Source organism: Heterodontus francisci, chromosome 32 (assembly GCF_036365525.1).
Source record: "Heterodontus francisci isolate sHetFra1 chromosome 32, sHetFra1.hap1, whole genome shotgun sequence".
Classification (NCBI taxonomy): Eukaryota; Metazoa; Chordata; class Chondrichthyes; order Heterodontiformes; family Heterodontidae; genus Heterodontus; species Heterodontus francisci.
Window position 1 is genome coordinate 55,342,701 of NC_090402.1, and position 26,165 is coordinate 55,368,865.

At 45.3% G+C, this 26,165-nt stretch overlaps 1 protein-coding gene across 5 annotated transcripts in view; it reads left to right on the forward strand.

Annotated features, from left to right (window-relative positions):
* LOC137347822 (exonuclease mut-7 homolog) overlaps nt 1-26,165 on the forward strand; it is a 556,743-nt gene that overhangs the window by 325,602 nt on the left and 204,976 nt on the right. For all 5 annotated transcript variants that reach the window (XM_068012844.1, XM_068012843.1, XM_068012840.1 and 2 more), the window contains 2 exons: nt 16,479-16,532; nt 17,176-17,307. In XM_068012844.1, coding sequence (XP_067868945.1) covers nt 16,479-16,532; nt 17,176-17,307 — 186 coding nt within the window. The remainder of the gene's footprint in view (nt 1-16,478; nt 16,533-17,175; nt 17,308-26,165) is intronic.

A 26,165-nucleotide genomic window follows, 5' to 3' on the forward strand; every position in this document is an offset into this window, starting at 1 on the left:
AGCTGCATTTTTCCAGTCCTGGCAACATCCTTGTAAATCTCCTCTGTACCCTCTCTAATGCAATTACATCCTTTCTGTAATGAGGTGACCAGAACTGCACACAGTACTCAAGTTGTGGCCTAACCAATGAGTTATACAGTTCCAGCATAACCTCCCAGCTCTGATATTCTATACCTGGGCTAATAAAGGAAATGATTCCATTAGCCTTCTTAAGCACCTTATCGACCTATCCTGCTACCTTCAGGGATCTGTGGACATTCACTCCAAGGTCCCTCACTTCCTCTACACTTCTCAGTATATTCCCATTAATCATGTATTCCTTTGCCTTGTTTGACCTCCCCAAATGCATCACCTCACACTTCTCCTGGTTAAATTCCATTTGCCACTTTTCTGCCCATCTGACCAGACCATCAATATCTTCCTGCAGCCTACAGCTATCCTCCTTGCTATCTACCACACGGTCAGTCTTTGTGTTGTCTGCAAACTTCTTGATCCTGCCCCCTACATTTACGTCCAAATTGTTAATATATACACAAAAAGCAGGTGACCCAGTACTGAGCACAGTGGAACGCCACTGGAAACAGCCCTCCAGTTGCAAAAACAACCGTCAACAATTGCCCTTTGTTTCCTGCCACTGAGCTAATTTTGTATCCACCTTGCTGCATTTCCCTGGATCCCATGGACTTTTATTTTTTTAAACAGTCTGCCATGTCAAAAGCCTTGCTAATATCCATGTAAACCACATCAACTGCACTGCCCTAATCTGTCTTCCTTGTTCCCAGTTCAAAAAATTCAATCAAGTTGGTCAAACAAGATCTTCCCTTAACAAATCCTTGCTGGCTGTCCTTGATTAACCTGTGCCTTTCTAAGTGACAGTTTATCCTGTCTCTCAGAATAGATTCCAATAATTTGCCCATGACTGAGGTTAGACTGATTGGCCTGTAATTCTTCGGTCTATCCCTCGCTCCCTTTTTGCACATTAGCAGTTCTCCAATTCTCCGGCGCTACACCTGTATCCAGTGAGGACTGGAAAATGATGGTCAGACATTCTGCGATTCCCTCTCTCGCTTCTTTTAACAGTCCAGGATACATTTCATCTGGCTTTGGTGATTTATCAACTTTCAATGATGCTAATCCCATGAATACTTCCTCTCACATCCAGTACTTCACACTCCTCCTCAACTGCAATATCTGCGTTGTCTCCCTCTTTTGTTAAGACAGACACAAAGTAGTCATTAAGAACCATAACAACATCTTCTGCCCCTACAGAGAAGTTACCTTTTTGGTCTTTTATGGGCCCTACTCTCTCCTTATTATCCTCTTACTCTTAATGTATTGATAAAACATTTTTGGATTCACCTCGATTTTGTTTGCCAATATTCTTTCATGCCCTCTCTTTGGTTTCCTAATTTCCTTTTTGATTTCACCCCTCCACTTTCTATACTCCTCTTGGCTTTCTGTAGTATTGAGTTCTTGGTGTCAGACATAAGCTTTCCTTTTCTGCCTTATCTTACCCTGTAGGCTCCTTGACATCCATGGGGCTCTAGATTTGGCCGTCTCACGCTTTTTCTTTGTGGGAACATGCTTACTTTGAACCCCTTGAATTTCCCCTTTGAATGCCTCCCACTGCTCTGACACTGATTTACCTTCAAGTAGCTGTTTCCAGTCCACTTTCGCTAAATCACTCCTCAGTTTAGTAAAATTGGCCTTGCCCCAATTGAGAACTCTAACTCCTGTTCTATCTCGGTCCTTTTCCATAATTGTGTTAAAACTAACTGAATTATGATCACTACCACCAAAATGCCATGTTTCTGTAATAGCTATGAAATCATACTGCCTCGTGTCTATCTGTGCCCTCAGCTCATCTGCTTTATTTGCTATCCTCCTTGCATTGAAATAGATATTCTTGAGCACTGCCAAACTCTTTTTTTATTTTCTAGCCTTTGTTTCCTCTGTCTTCCAGACTCATCCATTAATTTTCTGCCTTCCATTTTCATTTCTGATTTGTGCCAAACTAGTTTAAACCAACAGCACAAGCAAAACGTCCTGCAAGGAACTCAGTCCCGGCTCTGTTCAGGTGCAACCCGTCCGGCCTGTCCAGGTCCCATCTTCCCCAGAACTGGTCCCAATGTCCCAGGAATCTAAAGCCCTTCCTCCTGCACCATCTTTCCAGCCACGCATTCATCTGTCTTATCCTTCTATTTCTATACTCATTTGTGCATGGCACTGGGAGTAATCCAGAGATTACTACTTTTGAGGTCATTCTTGCTAATTTCTTACCTGGCTGCCTAAATTCTGACTCCAGGACCACATCCCTCTTTCTACCTATGTTGTTGGTTCTGATGTGGACCACGACCGCTGGCTATTCACCCTCCCCCTTTAGGAGCAGCTGCTCAGTGACATCCTTGACCCTAGCACCAGGGAGGCAACACACCATCCTGGATTCACTTCTGCAGCCACAGAACTGCCTGTCTGTTCCCCTGACTATTGAATCACCTATCACTATGGCTTTTCCAGCCATCTCTGTATCCTGCTGTGCAGCTGAGCCACCCATGGTGCCATAGATTTGGCTCTGGCTGCACTCCCCAGGTGAAGCATCACTGTCCTCAGTATTCAGAACTGAAAACCTGTTGGAGAGTGAGATGCACTCAGGGGTCTCCTGCCTGATTCTTTTTGACTGCCTGGTGGTCACCCATTCCCTCTCTCCCTGCATACTCTTAACCCTTGGGTGACCACATCTATAAATGTGCTCTCCACGTAGCTCTCAGCCTCACGAATGCATCCTCAGTGTCGCTGGCTGCCGCTCAAGTTCCAAAACCCGGATTTCAAGCTGCTGCAATGGACAACACTCCCTGCACAATGGTTCTTCAGGATACAGGAAGCATCCTGGAGTTCCCACATAGCACAGGAGGTGCACTCTCGAAGTTGAAGCACACCTGCCATTCCTTTATTTATTAGTTGACCCTTTACTACTGCTAAAAAAAACCTTAACAAACTCTCACTGTTATCCAGTCTCTGAGTGAACTCTGTCTCTCTCTCTCTCTCTCTCTCTCTCTCTCTCTCTCTCTCTCTCTCTCTCTCTCTCTCTCTCTCTCTCTCTATTCCCGTCTCTTTATTCTCCGCTCCGCTCTCGCTGTTTCCCGCTCTCTGAGTGAAATCTAGCGCTCTCTCTCCCAGTCTCTTTATGCTTTGCTCCGCTCTCGCTGTTTCCCGCTGTTTGAGTGAATTCTCACTCTCTCTCTGCTCTGCTCTCGCTGTTTTCCGCTCTCTGAGTGAACTCTCGCTTTCTCTCTCCCGGTCTCTTTACGCTCCGCTCTCGCTGTTTCCCGCTCTCCGAGTGAACTCTCGCGCTCTCTCTCCTGGGCTCTTTATGCTCCGCTCTCGCTGTTTCCTGCTCTCTGAGTGAACTCTCGCTGTCTCTGTCTCTTTCTCCTGGTCTCTTTATGCTCCGCTCCGCTGTCACTTACTATTCCCTCCTCTAGTGCTATCTATCTCTCTCAGTATTCTGTGCACCTTGGCATTCCTCTGTGATATTTCCTCCTGATTCCCACACCCCTAACAAGTTACCAGTTTTGCTTCCCACCAATCTGAGCTCCCTCTCAGGTTCCCATCCCCTTGCCAATCTAGTTTAAACCCTCCCCAACAGCACTAGTAAATCCCTGTGAGGATATTAGTCCCAGTCCTGCTAAGATGCAACCCATCCATCTTCTACCCAGAACTGGTCCCAATGCCTCAGAAATCTGATGCCCTCCCTCCTACACCAGTTCTCCAGTCATGTGTTCAATTGCTCAGTTCTCCTATTCCTTAGCTTACTTGCACTTGGGACTGGGAGTAATCCTGAGATTACTGCTCTTGAGGAGTAATCTCCTTCCTAGCTGCATAAAATCTGCTTTCAGGACCTCATCCGCCTTCCTACCCATGTCATTGGTGGCAATGTGGACCACAACTTCTGGCTGTTCACCTTCCCCCAGAAAAATGTCTTGTCGCCCCTCCGTGACATCCTTGTCTCTGGCACCTGGGAGGCAACATACCATCCTGGAATCATGTCTACGGCTGCAGAAATGCCTGTCTGTTCCCCTAACTAATGAATCCCCCATCATTAATGCTCTTACACTCCTCTTCCCCCCCCCCCCCCCCTTCTGTGTAGCTGAGCCACCTGTGGTGACACAAACTTGGCTCTGACTGCACTCCTCTGAGGAACCGTCCCCCTCACCAGTATCCAAAATGGAAAACCAATTAGCGAGTGAGATCATCTCATGGGACTCCTGCACTATCTGCCTAGTTCTCTTACACTGCCTGGCAGTCACCCATTCCCTATCTGCCTGCATGCTCCTACCCTGTGCTGTGACCACCTCCCTAAACGTGCTATCCATGTAGTTCTCTGCCTCTCGGATGCGCCACAGTGACTCCAGCCACTGCTCAAGTTCTGAAAGCAAGAGCTCAAGCTTCTGCTGCCGGTGACACTTCCTGCAGATGTGTTCGTCGTGAACACATGGTGCATGCATGACTTTCCACGTGCCACAGGCTGTGCATTCTACTTGGCTAAATCAGTATTTGGCTAAACTATTTTTTGTCATTTTGTCACGAGATCTCTGCAGAGAAAACTTTTTTTTTAATTGGTGTGTGTGTGTACGTGTGTGTTGGGCTTATTTAGAAGGGAACTTCAATATTTCAACATGCGTGTTAATGTTTTGCATCTTTATTGGATAAGTGTTGTTTGATAAATAATTTTGATTATTAAAGAAACCTGGTTGGTGGATTTTATTCTGAAATAAAAATAGAGTATATAGTTGGCCATATCGGTAACTGGGTAAAACATTTAAGTATATGTTGTGACCCATGAAGAAATGGAACTAGAGAAACACAGTGCACTGCTTCAGCCTCGGTTGTAACATATAATTGGGGGCTCAGTGCGGGATAACCCAAAGCTGACAGAGTGCAATTGTAAGCGGGGTAGTAATAATTGAAAAGGGGAAAAGAAAAACGCCAGCTTTCTTCTTTATTAGAGTATACGCTATCGGAATGGCTACTTCTGATGCAAGTATGTTTGTGCAACAGTCTGGAATAAGTTATGAGTCTTTAAAGGCATTATCCACTGAGGAGCTGTCAAGTGTGGTAGAATATTTGAAGTTAGACATTAGACCAAAAGCTAGGTGGGACGCCAGGCAGCTGGGGATTGAAGTGAAAGAGCCAGAGGGATGAGTAGAATTGAAAGAAGACAAGCTAACACTGGCACAGATTCAGTTGGACAGGATGACGTTACAGCTAGAGTTTTAGACGAGGGAAAAGCAGAACAAAAGGATAGTTTGAAGGGAACAAACAGAGCGGCAGGAGAGAGAAAAGACAAGATAAAGAGAGGAAAAGGGGAGAGAACGGGAATACCAGATTAGAAGGCTGGAACCAGAAAAAAAGGATGCCCTTGAGCTCAATGAAAATTCGGTTGAGGAAAGACCTGACTCCAACCCAGGACCCAGTGGAGGGCTATTTAAATTCGTGTAAGCCCTCCTGAAGTTTGAGGAAAGGGACGTAGGGGCATCTTTCAATTCTTTTGAAAAGTTGCCTAAACAGATGAGGAGGCGGAAAGAAAACTGGAGACTGCTCATGCAAAGCAGGTTGATTGGCAAAGCTCATGAAGTTTATGCTATGCTTTCTGAGGAGGCATCTGCAGATTATGAGATGGCAAAAAGGCAATTCTTGCTGCTTATGACTTAGTCCCTGAAGCTTACAGGCAGAAATTTCAGAACCTCGGGAAACAGCCTGGGCAGACATGTATAGAATATGAGCGGGTAAAGCAAATTAACTTTGATCATTGGATGGGGGCACTAAAGACCACGTATGAGACCCTTAGGGAAATAGTTCTCCTGGAAGAATTTAAAAATTCACTCCCTCTGTTAGTAAGAACCCACGTAGAGAACCAGAAGGTTTCAACAGCCAGACAGGCAGCTGAGCTCGCTGATTATTACAAGCTCGTTTATAAGCCCAAACCCTTTTTCCATCACCCACGCAAACCCGAGAAGGATAGAAGGTGGGAGTGTGAAAGGAAGGTAAGTAGCTGGGGACAAGAAGGGATAGCTGGGAACGTCCCGGGATCTCCTCCTCAGACCAGAAAGGAAGGTGCTGAGGGTGGAAGTGAGGTCCAAAAGCATAAGTGTTTTCATTGCAACAAGGTGGGACACCTTCGTGCAGAATGCTGGAAGTTGCAGGATAAACCCCTGGGACTTGATGGGGTACACAAGGCCAGTGCAGAGAAAGGGGCCCTGACTGAGAGTATGACAGATCAGGCTGTAGCTCTGACTGCAGCTGTAAGGCCAAGTACAAAAACTGCTATGAGTGCGGGAGATGTGAACAAGATACCTGAGAGTTATAGGGAATTCTTGTAAAAAAGAAAAGTAACTCCTTAACCCCTTGTCCCTTAATTTGGGCAGGTAAACCTATAGTTATATTTAGGGATACAGAAGCCACCCAAACTCTTTTGCTGGGGAAAGGTGTAACTTTTCCACTAGAGAGCGCATTGAATGCCAAGGTAAGTGGTATTGGCGGGGAGTATATACCTGTACCTTTGTATCGGGTGCACCGAGAGTGTGACCTAATATCTGGAAAAGTAACCGTAGAAGTTGTCCGTAGTTTGTCTGTGGACGGAGTTGACCTACTCCTGGTTTGGCTGGAGCGAAGGTAGTAGCTTCTCCAGTAGTCACGGAAAGACCAAGTGAAGTCAAAGAGATAGAGCAGTTGCAGGAAAGGTTCCAGGATTTTTTTCGTCATGTGTAGTGACCCGAGCAATTGCTAAACAAGTTCCATTGTCAGAGGCCAAATTGGGACCACAGACAGATAGCTGAATATTTAAAACTTTCTTTGGGGATTTGGATAATCCAAAGGAAATTTTCAGTAAGTCTTCTCTGATCAAGACGCAGCAAGCCGATCCAGAGTTAAGTAAAGTGGCACAGTCAGCTCTAACTGAAGCTGAAGCAAAGGAAGTTCCGGAAGGCTATTATGTTAAAAATGGGATTCTGATGAGGTGGTGCAGATCTCCTCACAGACCTGCAGACGAAGATTGGACGGTAGATCACCAGGTTGTGGTACCACCCACGTTACACTGGGAAATATTAAGGATAGCCCATGAAATTCCTATGGCGGGACATTGCGGCACAGTGGCGCAGTGGTTAGCACCGCAGCCTCACAGCTCCAGCGACCCGGGTTCAATTCTGGGTACTGCCTGTGTGGAGTTTGCAAGTTCTCCCTGTGTCTGCGTGGGTTTCCTCCGGGTGCTCCGGTTTCCTCCCACATGCCAAAGACTTGCAGGTTGATAGGTAAATTGGCCATTATAAATTGCCCCTAGTATAGGTGGGTGGTAGGGAAATATAGGGACAGGTGGGGATGTGGTAGGAAAATGGAATTAGTGTAGGATTAGTATAAATGGGTGGTTGATGGGCGGCACAGCCTCGGTGGGCCGAAGGGCCTGTTTCAGTGCTGTATCTCTAAACAATAAACAATGTGGGGATCCGGAAGACCCAATCACATGTAAGTCAACATTTTTACTGGCTATGTCTTTACAAGGACATGGTGCAGTTTTGTAAAAATGTGCAATACGTGCCAGATTTGTGGAAAAACTGCAACCTGTCATAAAACCGGCACATCTAATTCCCATACCAGTTTTTGGATAATCGTTTCATAGGATGTTGGTAGACTGTGTAGAATCTTTATCAATACAAAAACGGGACATCAATATATACTCACTTTTATGGATACGGCTACTTGGTTCCCAGAGGCCATTCCCTTGAGAACAATTTCTGCTAAGGTGTTGGTAGAGAAGATAACCCAGATCTTCACTAGATATGGATTAACGACTGAGGTTCAGTCGGATCAAGCTTCCAATTTTATTTGAAAAAATTTCAGTAGGTTATGAGTAATCTGGGTATAACACAGTTAAAGTCCTCAGCATACCACCCACAGACACAAGGGGCTTTAGAACGGTACCATCAGTCCCTCAAAACGATGATCAGGGCATATTGTCATGAATATCCCCATGATTGGGACAAAGGGCTGGAATTTCTTTTGTTTGCCACTAGGAATTCACCTAATGAATCTAGCGGTTTTAGTCCTTTTGAATTAGTTTTTGGACATGAGGTAAGAGGTCCTCTAAAACTACTTAAAGAAAACTTTTTAGAACAGAGGAAGGAATCTTCCGTGTTAGATTATGTATCCGTGTTCCGGGAGTTGCTCACGAGAGCCTGCAAAGTGGCTCAGGAACACCTAAAAGCTTCCCAAACAACCATGAAGAAATGGGCAGACAAGCATGCCAAGACCTGAATATTTCAACCAGGGAATGAGGTGTTAGTATTACTGCCTTTACAGGGTGAACTGCTGAAAGCACGGTTCAGTGGACCATATAGAGTAGTCAAAACGATTGGGAAAGTAAATTATTTGGTTGACATCCCAGATTGCCGTAAAAAGGATTGGCTGTGTCACATCCATCTGTTAAAATAATATCACCGTCGGGAGGAGAATAAGCAAGAACAGGTATGCTAGGTAGTAGGGACAGTGAAGGATGAAAAGGATAGTGATGATGAGGCAGAAGGAGGCTTAGACAATTCTCAAATTGAACCTCCTACTATCTGGTTAGCTAATACTGAATTGTTAAGCAGATTGGACACTATGCTTTCATATTTAGATGCAGAACAACGAAAAGACCTAACAAGACTACTCACAGCATTTAAAGGAGTCTGTGGGGACAAACCTTAGCCATACATTATGTGGGTGTAGGAGAGTCTGTTTCTATAAAACAGCATCCATGCCAAAGACTTGCAGGTTGGTAGGTTAATTGGCCATTATAAATTGCCCCTAGCATAGGTAGGTGGTAGGGAAATATATAGGGACCGGTGGGGATGTTATTGGAATATAGGATTCGTGTAGGATTAGTATAAATGGTTGGTTGATGGTCGGCACAGACTCGGTGGGCCGAAGGGCCTGTTTCAGTGCTGTATCTCTAAACTAAACTAAAAATCAATTTATTCTGAAGAAACAGGTCCAGGTAAAAGCAGAAATGCAATACGTGTTGAAAACCAACTAATTGAACCCAGTAGTGTTTGTGCCTAGACCTGACGGCTCAACTAGATTTTTGCATAGACTACAGAAAGGTTAATGCAGTAACAAAGGCAGACTCCTACCCAGTTCCGCTCTTGGAAGACTGTATTGACAGAGTTGGCAGTGCCACATTTCTTATCAAAACAGATTTGTTAAAGGGATACTGGCAGATTCCTTTAACACCCTGAGCTAAAGAAATATAGGCCTTTCTCACACCAGACAGTCTTTTCCAAGGCAGAGTGATGCCATTTGGGCTAAAAAAAAAAAAAATGCCCCAGCAACTTTCCAGAGATTAATGAACCAAGTGATAGCCAGTGTTCCTAACTGTGTGGTTTACCTTGATGATGTGCTGGAATACAGTGACACTTGAAAGGACCATTTGGAACAATTAAAAGCTCTGTTTACAATTGGCTGATTTGGTGATAAACATTGTCAAAAGTGAATTTGCGAAAGCGAGGGTCACCTACCTCGGGCATGTAGTAGGGCAAGGACAAGTGTTGCCAAGGACACCAAAAGTACAAGCAATGCTGGACTTCACTGCCCCTAAGACTAAATGGGAAATGATGAGATTTTTGGGAATGTGTGGTTTCTACTGCAAATTTGTACCAAATTTCAGCACTTTCAGCTGCTCTACTGACAGATTTGCTATATAAAAAAAAGCCAAAGTAATGTGGTCAGGAGAATGCCAAGCATCTTTTGAGAGGCTGAAAGCCATTTTGATCAATGAACCCGTGTTGGCTGCCCCAAATTTCACTAAGCCCTTCAAGGTAGCAATTGATGCCAGTGAACTGGGGGTAGGTGTAGTCCTTTTACAAGAAGTTGAATCGGGCATGGAAAGGCCAGTGGGATACTTTTCCAAAAAGCTAAAACGACACCAAAAGAGATATTCTACAGTGGAAAAAGAAACCCTGGGCTTACTACTAGCTCTTAAACATTTTGAAGATGTCCACCACGACTACAGAAAGACACTGGTATATACTAATCATAACCTCCTAGCCTTTGTGGAAAAATTCAAAAACCAGAATGCCAGACTATTTTGATGAAGTTTACTATTGCAGCCCTATCACTTAAAGATTGTCCATGTTGCGGTGAAAAGCAATGTAATTGCAGATGCTTTGTCTAGAATTTAACCTTGCTTTGAGTTATCTGAGTACAAAGATGGTACAGGGCATAACTCTATTCGTCACAGGTAAAGAGTGAATGAGAATGACTATGTAAGTGTGTTTCATTATTTTTTCATCTTCTGATTTTATTCCACACTTTGTAATAAACGCATTTAAAAATGGATGGATGTGTTTTGAGTGTGCTTCCATTTTCTAAAAAAACTTTTTGAGGACTTGTGTTTAAAAATTGTGAAAATTGATTCATTTGAAAGTCTGAAGAGATTCCATAGATGCTGGACTTGGTTTTTTAAAAAAAAGATTACTGGAAGGACTTTGTTTAAAAACACACTCACTGGAAGGCACATGTCTTCAGCTAAGTAAACAGCAGGAGCCTTCTGACCAGGGGAGTTGTTTACACAGAAGTGACTTGTCAAGATTTATGGTGGTCAAGAGCTGGTTTCGTTTTGGATAATGTTTTAGTTCAGTTTGGGGGTAAGCCTGCTAAGAGAGAAGCCACCAGCTCATCCTTTTTCTACCTCTTTGAGAAACTCTGAGAATCCAGTCTGATAGCTGAAACCCCTGATGCCGTGATTCTCCTGGAAAGCCTGCCAGACTAATCCTCAATGTCATCTGAAGAGAACTGCTCCAAAAGAGATTCCAGTGACAGCCGTCTCCGAGTATCTGGACGCCAGACTAAAAGCAGCCCAAGGAGCATCACATATCTTGTTCTTTTTTCCTTCAAGAATTAACAAGTATTTGACAAAAATATTTTTTGTCTTTTTGTCAAGAGATCTCTGCAGAGAAAACTTTTTTTTTCTTTAACGATGACTGTGTGTGTGTGTGTGTGTTGGGCTAATTTAGAAGGGAACTTTACTCTCAACATTCAGGCATCGGCTGATAAGTGGCAGGTAACATTTGCACCACACAGGTGCCAGGCAATGACCATCTCAAACAAGAGAGAATCTAACCATCTCCCCTTGACATTCAATGGCAGTACCATCGCTGAATCCCCCACTATCAACATCCTGGGGGTTACCATTGACTAGAAACTGAACTGGAGCAGCCACATAAGTACTGTGGCTACAAGAGCAGGCCAGAGGCTGGGAATTCTGTGGCAAGTAACCCACCTCCTGACTCCCCAAAGCCTGTCCACCATCTACATGGCACAAGTCAGGAATACTCTCCACTTGCATGTAGCTCCAACAACGCTCAGGAAGCTCAACATCATCCAGGACAAAGCATCCTGCTTAATCGCACCCCATTTACTCCCTCCACCACTGATGCACAGTGGCAATAGTGTGTACCATCTACAAGATGCAGTGGAGCAACTCACCACGCCTCCTTCGGCAACACCTTCCAAACCTGCGACCCCTCCCACCTAGCAGGACAAGGGTAGCAGGTGTGTGGGAACACCACCACTTGCAAGTTCCCCTCCAAGCCACACACCATCCTGACTTGGAACTATATCACTGTTCCATCACGATCACTGACATCGTCATACTCACGGAATCATACCTTACAATGTCCCAAACGCCGCCATCACCATCCTCGGGTATGTCCTGTCCCATCAGCAGGACAGGTCCACCAGAGATGGCAGCAGAGTGGTATACAATTAGGAGGGAGTTGCAGACTCCAGACCCCATGAAGTCTCATGGCATCAAGTCAAACATGGGTAAGGAAACCTCCTGCTGATTACCACCTACCGCCCTCCCTCAGCTGATGAATCAGTACTCTTCCATGTTGAACAGCACTAGGAGGAAGCACTGAGGGTGGCAAGGGTACAGAATGCACATGCTTAGCAATAACCTGCTCACTGGCACTCAGTTTGGGTTGCGCCAGGGCCACTCACAGAATGGGGGACTTGAATGTCCATCACCAAAAGTGGCTCGGTAGCAACACTATTGACCGAGCTGGCTGAGTCGTACAGGATATAGCTGCTCGACGAGGTCTAGGGCAGGTGGTGAGGGAACCAACCAGAGGCAAAAACATACTTAACGTCATCCTCACCAATCTGTCTGCTGCAGAGGTATCTGTCCATGACAGTATTGGTAGGAGTGACCACCGCACAGTCCTTGTGGAGACAAAGTCCTGTCTTCACATTGAGGATAACCTCCATCGTGTTGTGTGGCACTACCGCCGTGCTAAATGGGATAGACTTCGAACAGATCTAGCAATACAAAACTGGGCATCCATGAGGCACTGTGGCCCATCAGCAACAGAATTGAACTCAACCACAATCTGTAACCTCATGGTCTGGCATATCCCCACTCTACCATTACCATCAAGTCAGGAGACCAACCCTGGTTCAATGAAGAGTGTGGGAGCATGTAGGAAGAGTGTAGGAATGAAGCATGCGCGGAGCAGCATCAGGCATACCTCAAAATGAGGTGTCAAACTGGTGAAGCTACAACCCAGGACTACTTGCATGCCAAACTGCGTAAGCAGCATGCAATAGACAGAGCTAAGCGATCCCATAACCAACGGATCAGATCTAAGCTCTGCAGACCTGCCACATCCAGTCATGAATAGTGGTGGACAATTAAACAAATAACAGGAGGGGGCGGCTCCTCAAATAGCCCCATCCTCAACGATGGGGGAGCCCAGCACATCAGTGCAAAAGATAAGGCTGAAGCATTTTCCAGCAATCATCAGCCAGAAGTGCCAAGTTGATGATCCATCTCAGCCTCCTCCTGAAGTCCCCAGCATCACAGATGCCAGTCTTCAGCCAATTCGATTTGCTCAGCATGATATCAAGAAATAACTGAAGGCACTGGATACTGCAAAGGCTATGGGCCCTGACAACATTCCGGCAATAGTACTGAAGACCTGTGCTCCAGAACTTGCTGCGCCCCTAGCCAAGCTGTCCAGTACACTGGCATCTACACAGGGATGTGAAAAATTGCCCAGGTATGTCCTGTACCCAAACAGCAGGACAAATCCAAGCCGACCAATTACCGCCCTATCAGTATACTCTCAATTATCAGTAAAGTGATGGAAGGTGTCATTGACAGTGCTATCAAGCAACTCATGCTTAGCAATAACCTGCTCACTGGCGCTCAGTTTGGGTTCTGCCAGGGCCACTCAGCTCCTGACCTCATTACAGCCTTGGTTCAAACATGGACAAAAGACCTGAATTCCAGAAGTGAGGTGAGAGTGACTGCCCTTGACATCAAGGCAGCTTTTGATCGCATATGGCATCAAGGAACCCTAGCAAAGTTGGAGTCAGTGGAAATCAGGGGGAAAACTCTCCGCTGGTTGGAGTCATGCCTAGCACAAAGGAAGATGGTTGTGGTTGTTGGAGGTCTATCAACTGAGCTCCAGGACATCACTGCAGGAGTTCCTCAGGGTAGTGTCCTAGGCTCAACCATCTTCAGCTGCTTCATCAATGACCTTCCTTCATTCATAAGGTCAGAAGTGGGGATGTTCGCTGATGATTGCACAATGTTCAGCACCATTCGTGACTCCTCAGATACTGAAGCAGTCCATGTAGAAATGCACCAAGACCAGGACAATATCCAGGCTTGGGATATAAGTGGCAAATAACATTCACACCACTCAAGTGCCAGGCAATGACCATCTCCAACAAGAGAGAATCTAACCATCTCCCCTTGACATTCAATGGCATTACCATTGCTGAATCCCCCACTATCAATATCCTGGGGGTTACCATTGATCAGAAACTGATCTGGAGTAGCTATATAAATAGCGTGGCTACAAGAGCAGGTTAGAGGCTAGGAATCCTGCAGCGAGTAACTCACCACCTGACTCCCCAAAGCCTGTACAAGGCACAAGTCAGGGGTATGATGGAATACTCTCCACTTGCCTGGATGGGTGCAGCTCCAACAACACTCAAGAAGCTCAACACCATCCAGGACAAAGCAGCCCCCTTGATTGGCACCCCATCTACAAACATTCACTCCCTCCACCACTGACTCACAGTGGCAGCAGTGTGTACCATATACAAGATGCACTGCAGCAATGCAGCAAGGCTCCTTAGACAGCACCTTCCAAACCCTCAACCTCTACCAACTGGAACGACAAGGGCAATAAATGCATGGGGACACCACCACCTGCAAGTTCCCCTCCAAGCCACACACCATCCTGACTTGGAACTCTATCGCCATTTCTTAACTGTCGCTGGGTCAAAATCCTGGAACTCCCTTCCGAACAGCACTGTGGGTGTACCTACCCCACATGGACTGCAGTAGTTCAAGAAGGCAGCTCACCACCACCTTCTCAGGGCAATTAGGGATGGGCAATGTATAGCCAGCGATGCCCACATCCCATGAATGAATAATAAAAAAATCCTGGAACACTCTCTCTAATAGCACTGTGGGTATAGCTGCACCAGATGAACTGCAGTGGTTCAAGGTGGCAGCTCAACACCACCTTCTTTAGAGCAATTAGCTGTGGGCAACAAATGCTGACCTTGCCAGCGACGCCTACTTCCCAAGAAATGAATTTTTTTAAACTTTCATATTTCAACCTGCATGTTAATGCTTTGCATCTTTATTGAATTCGTGTTTTTTAATAATTTAATAATTTTGTTGTTCATTGAAGAAACCTGGTTGGTGGATTTTATTCTGAAATACTAAGAGTATATAATTTGCCGTATTGGTATACGGGTAAAACATTTAAATATATGTTAAGGCCCATGGAGAAATGAATCTAGAGAAAGACAGTGCAGTCCTCGAGCCTCAGTCGTAACTGTATAGAGAACATTATACAGGAGGGTAGAGGATGCACTGTATGGAGAACAGTATACAGAGAGTAGAGGATACACTGTATAGAGAACAGTGTCCAGGAGAGCAGAGGATGCAGTGTATAGAGAACATTATACAGAGAGTAGAGGATTCACTGTATAGAGAACAGTATACAGGAGGATAGAAGATGCACTGTATTGAAAACAGTGTATAAGAGAGAAGAGGATTCATTGTATGGAGAATATTATACAGGAGGGTAGAGGATGCACAATATAGAGAACAGTATATACAGGAGGGTAGCGGATGGAAGAAATATGAAAAATTTGCCTCTTTTACCATGGAAATTATCATGGTAAACATGCCATAAGAATAAGAGATCAAAAGGGTATAAAGACAGGCGGCACAGTGGCGCAGTGGTTAGCACTGCAGCCTCACAGCTCCAGGGACCCGGGTTCGATTCTGGGTACTGTCTGTGCGGAATTTGCAAGTTCTCCCTGTGACCACGTGGGTTTTCGCCGTGTGCTCTGGTTTCCTCCCACAGCCGAAGACTTGCAGGTTGATAGGTAAATTGGCCATTGTAAATTGCCCCTAGTGTAGGGAGGTGATAGGGAATATGGGATTACTGCAGGGTTAGTATAAATGGGTGGTTGTTGGTCGGCACAGACTCGGTGGACCAAAGGGCCTGTTTCAGTGCTGTATCTCTAAAAAATAAATAAATAAATACATTTAAGATAGAAAGGAGGAGATAATTGATAAATCACTTAGAGAGAATAAAACCTCTCGTCCGATGGATTGCATCCACACATTTAATTTAGTTAAGGAAAGGTTAGCAGAGGCACTATTATGTATATGTAAAAATTCATTAGTAGTGCCAGAGGACTGACAGGCAGCTCATGTACTTCCTGTATATAAACAAAGGGAGATGGAACAAGCCCAGGAAACGAAAGACCAATTAGCTTGAGATTAAGAAAGAATTCCATTATCTTTTCCACCACCAAATATGGAATAGGAAAACACCTAGAAACTAAAAATACCATAAAGAGTAGTCAAAAGGAAAGATCATGTTTGACCAATCTTTTTGAATTCTTTGTAGAAGAAACAGAGTAGATAAGAGTAATGTAGCAGATGTAATATATTTGTTTTTCCAAAAAGCCTTCAATAAAGTACTGCAAAATAGACTCATGATTAAGGTCAGAATATATGGTGTCAGAGAGCAGGTTGCAGAATGTATAGCAAGCTGGCTACAAAACCAAAAACAATAGGGGTTAAAGGTAGCTCCTCCAATTGGCAAATGGTGGGAAGATGGTGTTGCTGATGAATTGGTGCTTGGACACTGTTGCTTACCGTTTACCTGTTGAGCTGAGTGGCCTGTTTCTGTAAATATTTTGTAAGATGCGCTGGGAGAACAGTGTGCAGGAGTAGGGCATATGATCTAATCAACTGTAAGAAATCTGCCTACAACTTAGTGTGATGGAAGTGTATTACTTGAAGTGTCAGGTGACCCATCTGAAGTGCGAGTTACCGTTTTATCACAATAGATATTCAGCTATGCTCTGAAATGTCATCAACCTGTGTTCCTTCTTTATTTCAGATTGCTCGCAAGGAAAACAGATATATTCTGACCTGTGGCTTACCCTACCAGACGGTGAGTGCACATTTTATCACACCAGTATGGTTATAGAGTGTTGTGCAGACAGTGGATAGTATGCAGGCAGCATCCTGGCAGCGAAGATCAATAGACAGTGGACAGGGTGAGGACGGTATACAGTCAGTGTGCAGTGGTGAGCAGTTGGCCGTCAGTGGCAACGTGCTTGCATGCTGTGTGCAATCGGGGTAGTGTGCGGCCAGTGGCAGTGGGGGTTCATTCAATGCGTGGTTTGCGGTCAGTGTGCAGGCACGGGGTAGTGTGTGGTTCCAGAGTACTAACACAGTTTCAGGCAGGTGTCAGAAAGGGAGCTTTGTGAACAAGGTCTGAAATGGAGTCTGGTTCTCCAATAATATGTCAGGTCCCTCACAAGGGCTGAGGAACGTGCTATCCCAGTGGGGAGCTAAACTGGGCAGACCTGGCAGGCCTTGGGTTTGATTCACTGAGTCAATTGAGCTCAGTGAGAGGGTTATATACTCGCATGTGAAGAATGTGGGCCACATATCTTCAAACTCAGTGAAAGGAGAGTCAGCAGCTTCAGAGAAGGAGAGAGTTGTGATGAGAGGGACAGGAGGAACGATACGATAGACTGCAGCCTTTGCATGGTCTGGGACTTTTGCTGATGTTCTTATCTTCTCCTCAGCTGCGTTCTCAGGTGGGGGAAGGCCGCTGCCTCTCTCTGAACTGTTCAGAGAAGGCGAAAGACCAGGCAATTGCTGTGTTGAAACACTTCAATGTGCGAGTCACTCCGAAAGACATCTTCAGCCGCTGTAAGGTAGGGCAGAATGACCTGGATGAGGAGCCGAGGGGATGGGCTGGTGATGACTGGTGAATGTTTTTTGTGAGCATATGCACCCCCCGCCCCCCCACCACTTAATCCCAAATTATTTTTTGACAAAATGCCCCTGACTGAACCATTTTTAGCCAAGGCTTGGGCTGTAAGTGAGAACCTTTTTGTATACTAACCCAGAAACCAGCATTAGTTACAATGGTAACACAGACTCACTTTATCCTGAAGATCAGGGAACCGTGAGAATTTCTTTGGTCTCAATTGGGATGTTTCTAAGTTTTGGTTGCAGAGACGCCCTTTGCCACATCACCTGTCGACAGCGCATTGTACAGGAACAGACTGCCAGTAAATATTGTTCGTGCTAATAAACTCGTGTACTGAATGGGCTAACCAGTTTGGGCAGATATGGTATTCTGACCTATGTCTCCCAGTCTCTGCACAATGTGAGACTTAGGGGGGAAATGGACATTGGCTGAATGAGAATCACAGGCTGTTCACGAAGGGAACATTTTTGGTACCCCGTACCCATTTTTTGTACCTATACTTAGGGGTACCTAGTGGTAAGGTAACATAGTGGTTATCGTTCTAGACTAGTAATCCAAAAGCCTGAACTAATGATCCGGAGATGTGGAGTCAAATCCTACCACAGCAACTATGGAATTTAAATTCAATTAATTAAATACATTTGGAATTAAAAAGCTCGTAATGGCAACCACGAAATTACCAGATTGTCGCTAAAAACCCATCAGGTTCACTAATGTCCTTTAGGGAAGGAAATCTGCTGACTCCAGACACACAGCAGTGTGGTTGGCTCTTAACTGCCCTATAAAATGGCCTAACAAGCCAGTCAGTTGTATTCAAAAAGGCAGCTCACCACCATCTTCTTAAGAGCAATTAGGGATGGGCAATAAATGCTGGCCTTGCCAGCGATGCTCATGCCCCGAGTAACATGCACTGTTCTTTTTGATGTATTTTGAACATGTTTTGGCTTTCTATGAGTTATTGCTTGTTTAATAACTTGTTGAGGGGAGACTCCTGCCATGGTGTCCTGTCATTGTCGCAGTCACGGTGTGCTGTTGCAGCGCTGTTGTTACTGTCAAAGGCTGTCCAAATGCAACAGGGCTGGTTATTGTTTTGTGGAGAGCCCTGTCAGTTCTGTCTGGGGTGAATGGAGGTCGTAGAGGACAGCTGAGTTAGACTGGAATAATCTGTCTCTTTTTCTTGGTTGGAGTGTGTACCAACTGAAGATATTACTCTGTTGCACCACAAACTACAGCTGTGAGAGTACCAGTTCCACCATGGCAGAGGGTTAAATGTAATCCTATATTGCCAAACAGTGACCTTCAGATACAGGTTGAAGTCAGTCTCTAATAACCTTCCAGAGCACAATGATCTCAAGCTGACGGATTCACCATTCGTCTGTTGTCAGTTCTGACATAGAGTGACCTGAAAAGGTGCTGGAAGCAGATTCAATAATTTTCAAAAGGGAATTGGATAAATACTTGAAGGGGAAAATTTTACAGAGCTATGGAGAAAGAATAGGGAGTGGGAATAATTGGACAGCTCTTGCAAAGAGCTGGCACAGGCATTTTGGGCCACCTTCTGTGCTGTAAGATGCTATGATTCTAATAGACAGTAGTGAAAGTTGTCAAAAACAGACTCTATGCAGCAATCACTAGCTGTTACCTTTGAAGCTGAATAAAGCTGGTTCTGACGAATGTCTCAGGATTGAGCGTACGTTGAAAGCTAACTGTTAAAAATAATTCTGTAATGGTCTCCACAAGGACGATTAAGGATGGACGACAAATGTCCTTGCCAGCGACACTCACATCCCATGAATGGATTTTTTAAAAATGCCCTGGGCAGAGGGAATAACTTGTCCCCTCTCAGGTATGGTGGGAAATGGATTCTTGGCGACAGTGGGGCTGGATTTTCCCACAGGCTTCGGGACCCCAACGTTGGGACCAAATGGGGGTCCTGATCCTGCACTTTCTGGCAGTGTGTCCAACAGCACAATCTTCCTGGAGGCGGCCTCTGTGTTCTCCGTCCTATTAAGGATGGCGGGTGGGCTGTCGATGCTGCAGGCTCAATCAGCCCCACCGAGAGAGGTGGGGGCTGCTGAGGCAAGCCGAGGATTACAAGGGCACCTCAACATGGAAGGCGCCCTCGGGTGGGTGTATACAAGTAAAAAATTACGAGGGCCAAAGCTGTTAGGCCCCTCGGAATAGAGGGGTAACCTCATTGGACAAATTGTTTGGGCCATGAGTGCGCCCTATCCTGCCCGCGGCCCCGTCAATGGAGCATGGAGCCTTACGACTTCGATGGTTCCCCCACCCCCCCCTGCCAGCCTGCTGCAGGGAGGCCGCCTCCCTTACAGTGGCGGCCCCTGCACGCTGTGGGGGGTCATTTTAGCACTGGAAAAGTGCTGGCGAGACCACAAAATAGCCCCAAATTAGGGTTTTAATGATGTTAATTGGCTACCCGCCTCTGGAGCTGGCACCTGTTCCTAATCCCAGCCTGCTCCCAGGAAAGTTCACCGGCGGCGGGAATGCGTCAGGCAGCCTTCCTGATGTGGCTTCCCCCATTTTTCAGGCCCTCCCATGTCCAAGCCCGCCAGCACGGGGTGGGAAAATTCAGCCCATAGTTTCTTGCTGGATTAACCGTGGCCATTCCAGGTTTTCTGTCTTACATTTTATTGAAGTAAAAAGCTGTGAAAATGTATTTAGATCATCAGACCTGATCAGAAAATGTTTTCATTAAATGAACTCATACAGCTTGCAGAGCGTATTGAGGGTTTGGACATTATGGGTTTTGAATAGTTTCGTTCAGGTTTCCAGGCTGAGATGGAATCAGACGAGTGACATCAGATGGTGTTAGATAAAGGTGTCTGCAGGGACCATGTGGTGGGAAAGTCAAGGCAGTGGTTACCTGGTAACTTGGTGTTAACTGCAAAGCACCACACACTGGCAGCCCTCTGTCAGGCCTCTCCCGGCCTAGTTCTCACAAGAATCCAGGCAGCACAGCCTAGTTCCCACAGCTCTTCAAGTTTCCTGCCAAGAATGCAGTATCTTAAGAAAGCCACTGGAGCATGAAGGTCACTGTGTGAGAAAATCTCAGGCCGCGACGATTGCTTTCAGTGAGCCTGAATCGTACTGTGAGGGTTTGGATGGAGACTCGCCAGCATGTTAGATTGTGTGAAATGTTGGGGTACGGGATTACGGGCGGTTGATAGAATCTCTCTTGATTTCAGCTCGTTGTTGGAGACTTTTCCCTGTTGCATTCCCTGTGCCATGTACTTCCTCTGTTAGACATCCTTCTTCTAGAGATCACGACCTTCCCTAAATACCAGGATGATTACCCAATTTCCTGCGTGGTCTGCTGCCCAGATTGTGCATGGAGACTAAGGGGTCGAGTTTGTTTACGCCTGTAATATCAGGCAATCCGGGCAGATTCAGCTCAACCAGCACAAAAGCTGGGGGAATTTTAAACATAAGTGAGTTTCACCCAAACCATTTATGCTTGTGTTTCCTGCAATTCTTTATGTTACTTCAAGATTCAGTTTGTCCAGATCAGGCCCTGTTGACAAAACTGACCATTCCCCCTGGGCGAAATTGCGAGTAATCACCGATAGGGCTACTTTGGGAAAGCTCTTCAAATTGCGCTCATTTCTTCGGCACGTAGGCATATCTTAAACGTTTCTCATATCAAAAATATTTACTTTTCTGAGAAACTGACTAGTGTACACCATTGAAGCTACTAAGTTGTTCAGTATAATTTTTATTATTATTGTCCATGACAATATGAAAGGCACAATTCAACATGGTGGCCCCTCATCAGAGCCCTTTCCTATCCTGAGTGGCGTGAAACCGGGCTGTGTTCTCGCACCCACACTTTTTGGGATTTTCTTCTCCCTGCTGCTTTCACATGCGTTCAAGTCCTCTGAAGAAGGAATTTTCCTCCGCACAAGATCAGGGGGCAGCTTGTTCAACCTTGCCCGTCTAAGAGCGAAGACCAAAGTACGGAAGGTGCTCATCAGGGAACTCCTCTTTGCTGACGATGCTGCTTTAACATCTCACACTGAAGAGTGCCTGCAGAGTCTCATCGACAGGTTTGCGGCTGCCTGCAATGAATTTGGCCTAACCATCAGCCTCAAGAAAACGAACATCATGGGGCAGGACGTCAGAAATGCTCCATCCATCAATATTGGCGACCACGCTCTGGAAGTGGTTCAAGAGTTCACCTACCTAGGCTCAACTATCACCAGTAACCTGTCTCTAGATGCAGAAATCAACAAGCGCATGGGAAAGGCTTCCACTGCTATGTCCAGACTGGCCAAGAGGGTGTGGAAAAATGGCACACTGACACGGAACACAAAAGTCCGAGTGTATCAAGCCTGTGTCCTCAGTACCTTGCTCTATGGCAGCAAGGCCTGGACAATGTATGTCAGCCAAGAGCGACGTCTCAATTCATTCCATGTTCGCTGCCTCCGGAAAATCCTTGGCATCAGGTGGCAGGACCATATTTCCAACACAAGTCCTCGAGGCGGCCAACATCCCCAGCTTATACACCCTACTGAGCCAGCGGCGCTTGAGATGGCTTGGCCATGTGAGCCGCATGGGAGATGGCAGGATCCCCAAGGACACATTGTACAGCGAGCTCGTCACTAGCATCAGACCCACCGTCCATGTCTCCGCTTTAAAGACGTCTGCATACGCAACATGAAGTCCTGTGACATTGATCACAAGTCATGGGAGTCAGTTGCCAGCGTTCGCCAGAGCTGGCGGGCAGCCATAAAGACGGGGCTAAAATGTGGCAAGTCGAAGAGACTTAGTAGTTGGCAGGAAAAAAGACAGAGGCGCAAGGGGAGAGCCAACTGTGCAACAGCCCTGACAAACAAATTTCTCTGCAGCACCTGTGGAAGAGCCTGTCACTCTAGAATTGGCCTTTATAGCCACTCCAGGCACTGCTTCACAAACCACTGACCACCTCCAGGCGCGTATCCATTGTCTCTCGGGAAAAGGAGGCCCAAAAGAAGAATAATTTTTATTAAGTAAATTTTTGTGATTTTAAATTGGGCTACTCACTGGCAGTGGACTGGGCAAGCTTGTTAAAAATGCTTGTTTTTGCCGATAGTCCCATTTTTCTTCAAATGAAACCTGAACCAGGCCCAGGTTACCAATAAAATTATTAAGTCATACTTTATAATGAAAAGAAAAATTAAGTAAACAATTACATTCTGATGTGCTGCCTGATTGTACTGGTTCATGGAAGATTTTATGATGGTAATTAGCAAATAAATTTTAACCGAAGCTCACCTAACCAGTGCAATTTCAAGCACGTTTTGGGCACTATCACCTTGGATGCAATTTCCTGATTGCACCCAAAGTGGAAACTCTACTCCTTTGTGTTTTGTACCATTGCTTAGTGCCTTGTACTGTTGTGCATTGTTAAGGGGTTGCTCATTACATGACTAACAATTCTGATAAAGGAAAGAACTTGTAGTTATATAGCGCCTTTCACAACCTCAGGATGTATCAAAGTCCTTCGCAGCCAATGCAGTACTTTTGAAGTATAGTCACTGTTGTGACCTAGAGAAATGCTCCATTTGAATTAAAGTTGGGGTGACCAGTTGGGCTGCTTATCGGGCGAGGGTTGTAGGTTTGGATTAGGATTCAGTGAGATGGGGTTAGAGTTATGGGTTGATTTGTGGCTAGAGTTAGAAAAGGTTAACATTATGGATTGGGGTTGGGTTTGGTTTATTTAGGGTTACGGAAACAAAATACTGCAAGTTCTGAAAATCTGAAATAAAAATAGAAAATGCTGGACATACTGAAGGTCTGGTAGCATCAGACAAAAGATCATTGACTTGAAACGTGAACTCTGTTTCTTTCTCCACAAATGCTGCCAGACCTGCTGAGTATTTCCAGTATTTAGATAGGGTTAGGTTCAACAGCGTTATGGGTTGGAATTAGGGTTAAATAGGGTTAGAAAAAGAGGAATATATAGGATCATAAAATGCCATTTCAGACCATCTGACCAAAATCAGTATACAGTGTCCCTTGATTGATTTATTTATTTTTTATTTTAGAGATACAGCACTGAAACAGGCCCTTCGGCCCACCGAGTCTGTGCCGACCATCAACCGCCCATTTATACTAATCCTACATTAATCCCATATTCCTACCCCATCCCCACCTGTCCCTATATTCTCCTACCACCTACCTATGCTAGGGGCAATTTATAATGGCCAATTTACCTATCAACCTGCAAGTCTTTTGGTGGTGGGAGGAAACCGGAGTACCCGGTGAAAACCCACGCAGACACAGGGAGAAATTGCAAACTCCACACAGGCAGTACCCAGAATTGAACCCGGGTCGCTGGAGCTGTGAGGCTGCGGTGCAAACCACTGCGCCACTGTGCCGCCCACTTAGCAAATATCTGTCCAGTTCCCTCTTAAATTAACAGTTATCAGCCTCAGTTCACTTCCTTAGCATCCATTCCAAACATTCCCCTCCACTCCATGTGCTGGATCTATCTGATTTGTCCTTTCACCCTCTTTCTACTTAGCTTCTTCCTATGCCTCCGCATCATTCCCCAGTGTCAATAGCAAATGGTTTCACGAAGCATTACTTACCAAGTCCCCATCCATAAGATGTCCTTAGTCTCCTCTAATATAAAAGGACAAGGAGGCATAGGAAGAAGCTAAATAGAGAGATGGTGAAAGGACAAATCAGATAGAACCAGCACAAAGAGTCCTGCAGTCTGCTGTGCTCAGGAATATTCCTTCTTCCAGCTGACATTATATTCCTACATACTGGTAAAAATCTCCATGTCCTTGTTAATGCCAAGTATGGGACTGGACTGTATTACCAAGTATTATAAAATATTTACAGCACAGAAACAGACCATTCAATCCAAAAGGTCCATGCAGGTGTTCATGCGCCATGTGAGCCTCCTTCCACCCCTCTTCATCTAACTGTAAAGACAGTCCTAGTAACTACAGGCCAATTAGCTTAACATCAGTGGTGGGTAAGGTTTTAGAAATAATAATCAGGGAAAAAATCAACAGGCACTTGGGAAGGTTTTAATTAATTTAGGATAGCTAGCACGGATTTGTAAAAGGCAGATGATGCTTGACTAATCTAATGGAATTTTTGGATGAGGTAACAGTGAAGGTTGATGAAGAGAATGCAGTGAATGTTGTCTGTATGGATTTTAAGAAAGCGTTTGGTTAAGTATTGAGGCTTATGGAATAGGAGGGTCGGTGTCCAATTGGATAAAAAATTGGCTCAAGGACAGAAAACGTATATGTAAAATAACTTGGCTTATGGAATACTGAGTAGAATTTCAAAATTTGCCGATGATACCAAACTTGGAGGAGTAGCAAATAGTGATTGCCTGCAACAGGACATAGATAGGCTGGCAGAATGGGAAAACAAGAAGCAGATGGAAGTTAAGACTGACAAGTGTGAGGTGATGCATTTTAACAGAAGGAATAGGATAAGTTAAGATAGACTTAATGGCACAGTTCGAGAGAGAGTACAGGAACAGAGGGATCTGGGGGTGCATGTACATCGATCGTTAAAGTGGCAGGACATATTGAGAGAGTGGTTAGTAAAGCATATGGGATCTTGGGCTTCATAAATAGAGGCATTGAGTACAAAAGCCGAGAGGTTATGCTGAACCTTTATAAAGCTCTGTTTAGGCTCCAACTAAGAGTATTGGGTCCAGTTCTGGTCACCACACTTTAGGAAATATGTGACAGTCCTTGACAAGGTGCAGAGGAGAATTATCAGAATGTCTCCAGGGATGGGAAATTTTAGTTACAAGGCTAGGTTGGAGAAATTGGGTTGTTCTACTTGGAGCAAAGGAGATTGAGGGGAGATTTAATAGAGGTGTACAAGATTATGACAGGCTTAGATAAGAAAAAACTATTCCCATTAACTGATGGTACAAGGAATAAGGGAGGTGGTGGCATAGTGGTAATATCACTGGACAAGTAATTCAGAGGCCTAGGCTAATGCTCTGGAGACATAAGTTCAAATCCCACCACAACAGATGGTGAAATTTGAATTCAATTATGAAATCTGGAATTAAAGAGCTAGTCTAATGGTGGCCATGAAATCATTGTTAATTTTTCTAAAAACCCATCTGGTTCCCTAATGTCTTTTCGGGAAGGAATTCTGCTGTCCTTACCTGGTCTGGTCTACAGACCCACAACAAGGTGGTTGACTCTTAAATGCTCTCTGAATGGTCTAGCAAGCTACTCTGTTCAAGGGCAATAAATTCTGGCCCAGCCAGTGATGCCCACATCCCATAAACGAAAAGAAAGCACAGACTGAAGGTTGCAGAGGGAATATGAGGGATAACTTTTTTTTTTACACAGCGCGTGATAATGACCTGGAACTCGCTGCCCACGAAGGTGGTGGAAGCAAAGACAATCAATGATTGGATGGACATTTGGAGGAAATAAATTTGCAAGGCCACAGGGATTGAGCAGGGGAGTGCAACTGACTGGGTTGCTCGGCAGAGAACCGACATGGACTCGATGGTGAATGGAGGGGTGGGGGGGGACAGAGAGAGAGAGGGAGGAACAGAGAGGGACAAAGGGGGGGACAGAGAGGGGGATGGGGGCAGAGAGAGAGAGAGAAAGGGGGGCAGAGAGAGAGAGAGAGAGAAAAGGGGGCACAGAGAGAGAGAGGGTCGGGGGGGGGGAGAGAGGGAGAGAGAGAAAAAAGGGGACAGCGAGAGGGTGGACTGAGAGAGAGAGGGGGGGAACAATTAACTGGAGGAGGTGGCTCCACAAATATCCCCATCCTCAATGATGGGGTGCCCAGCACATC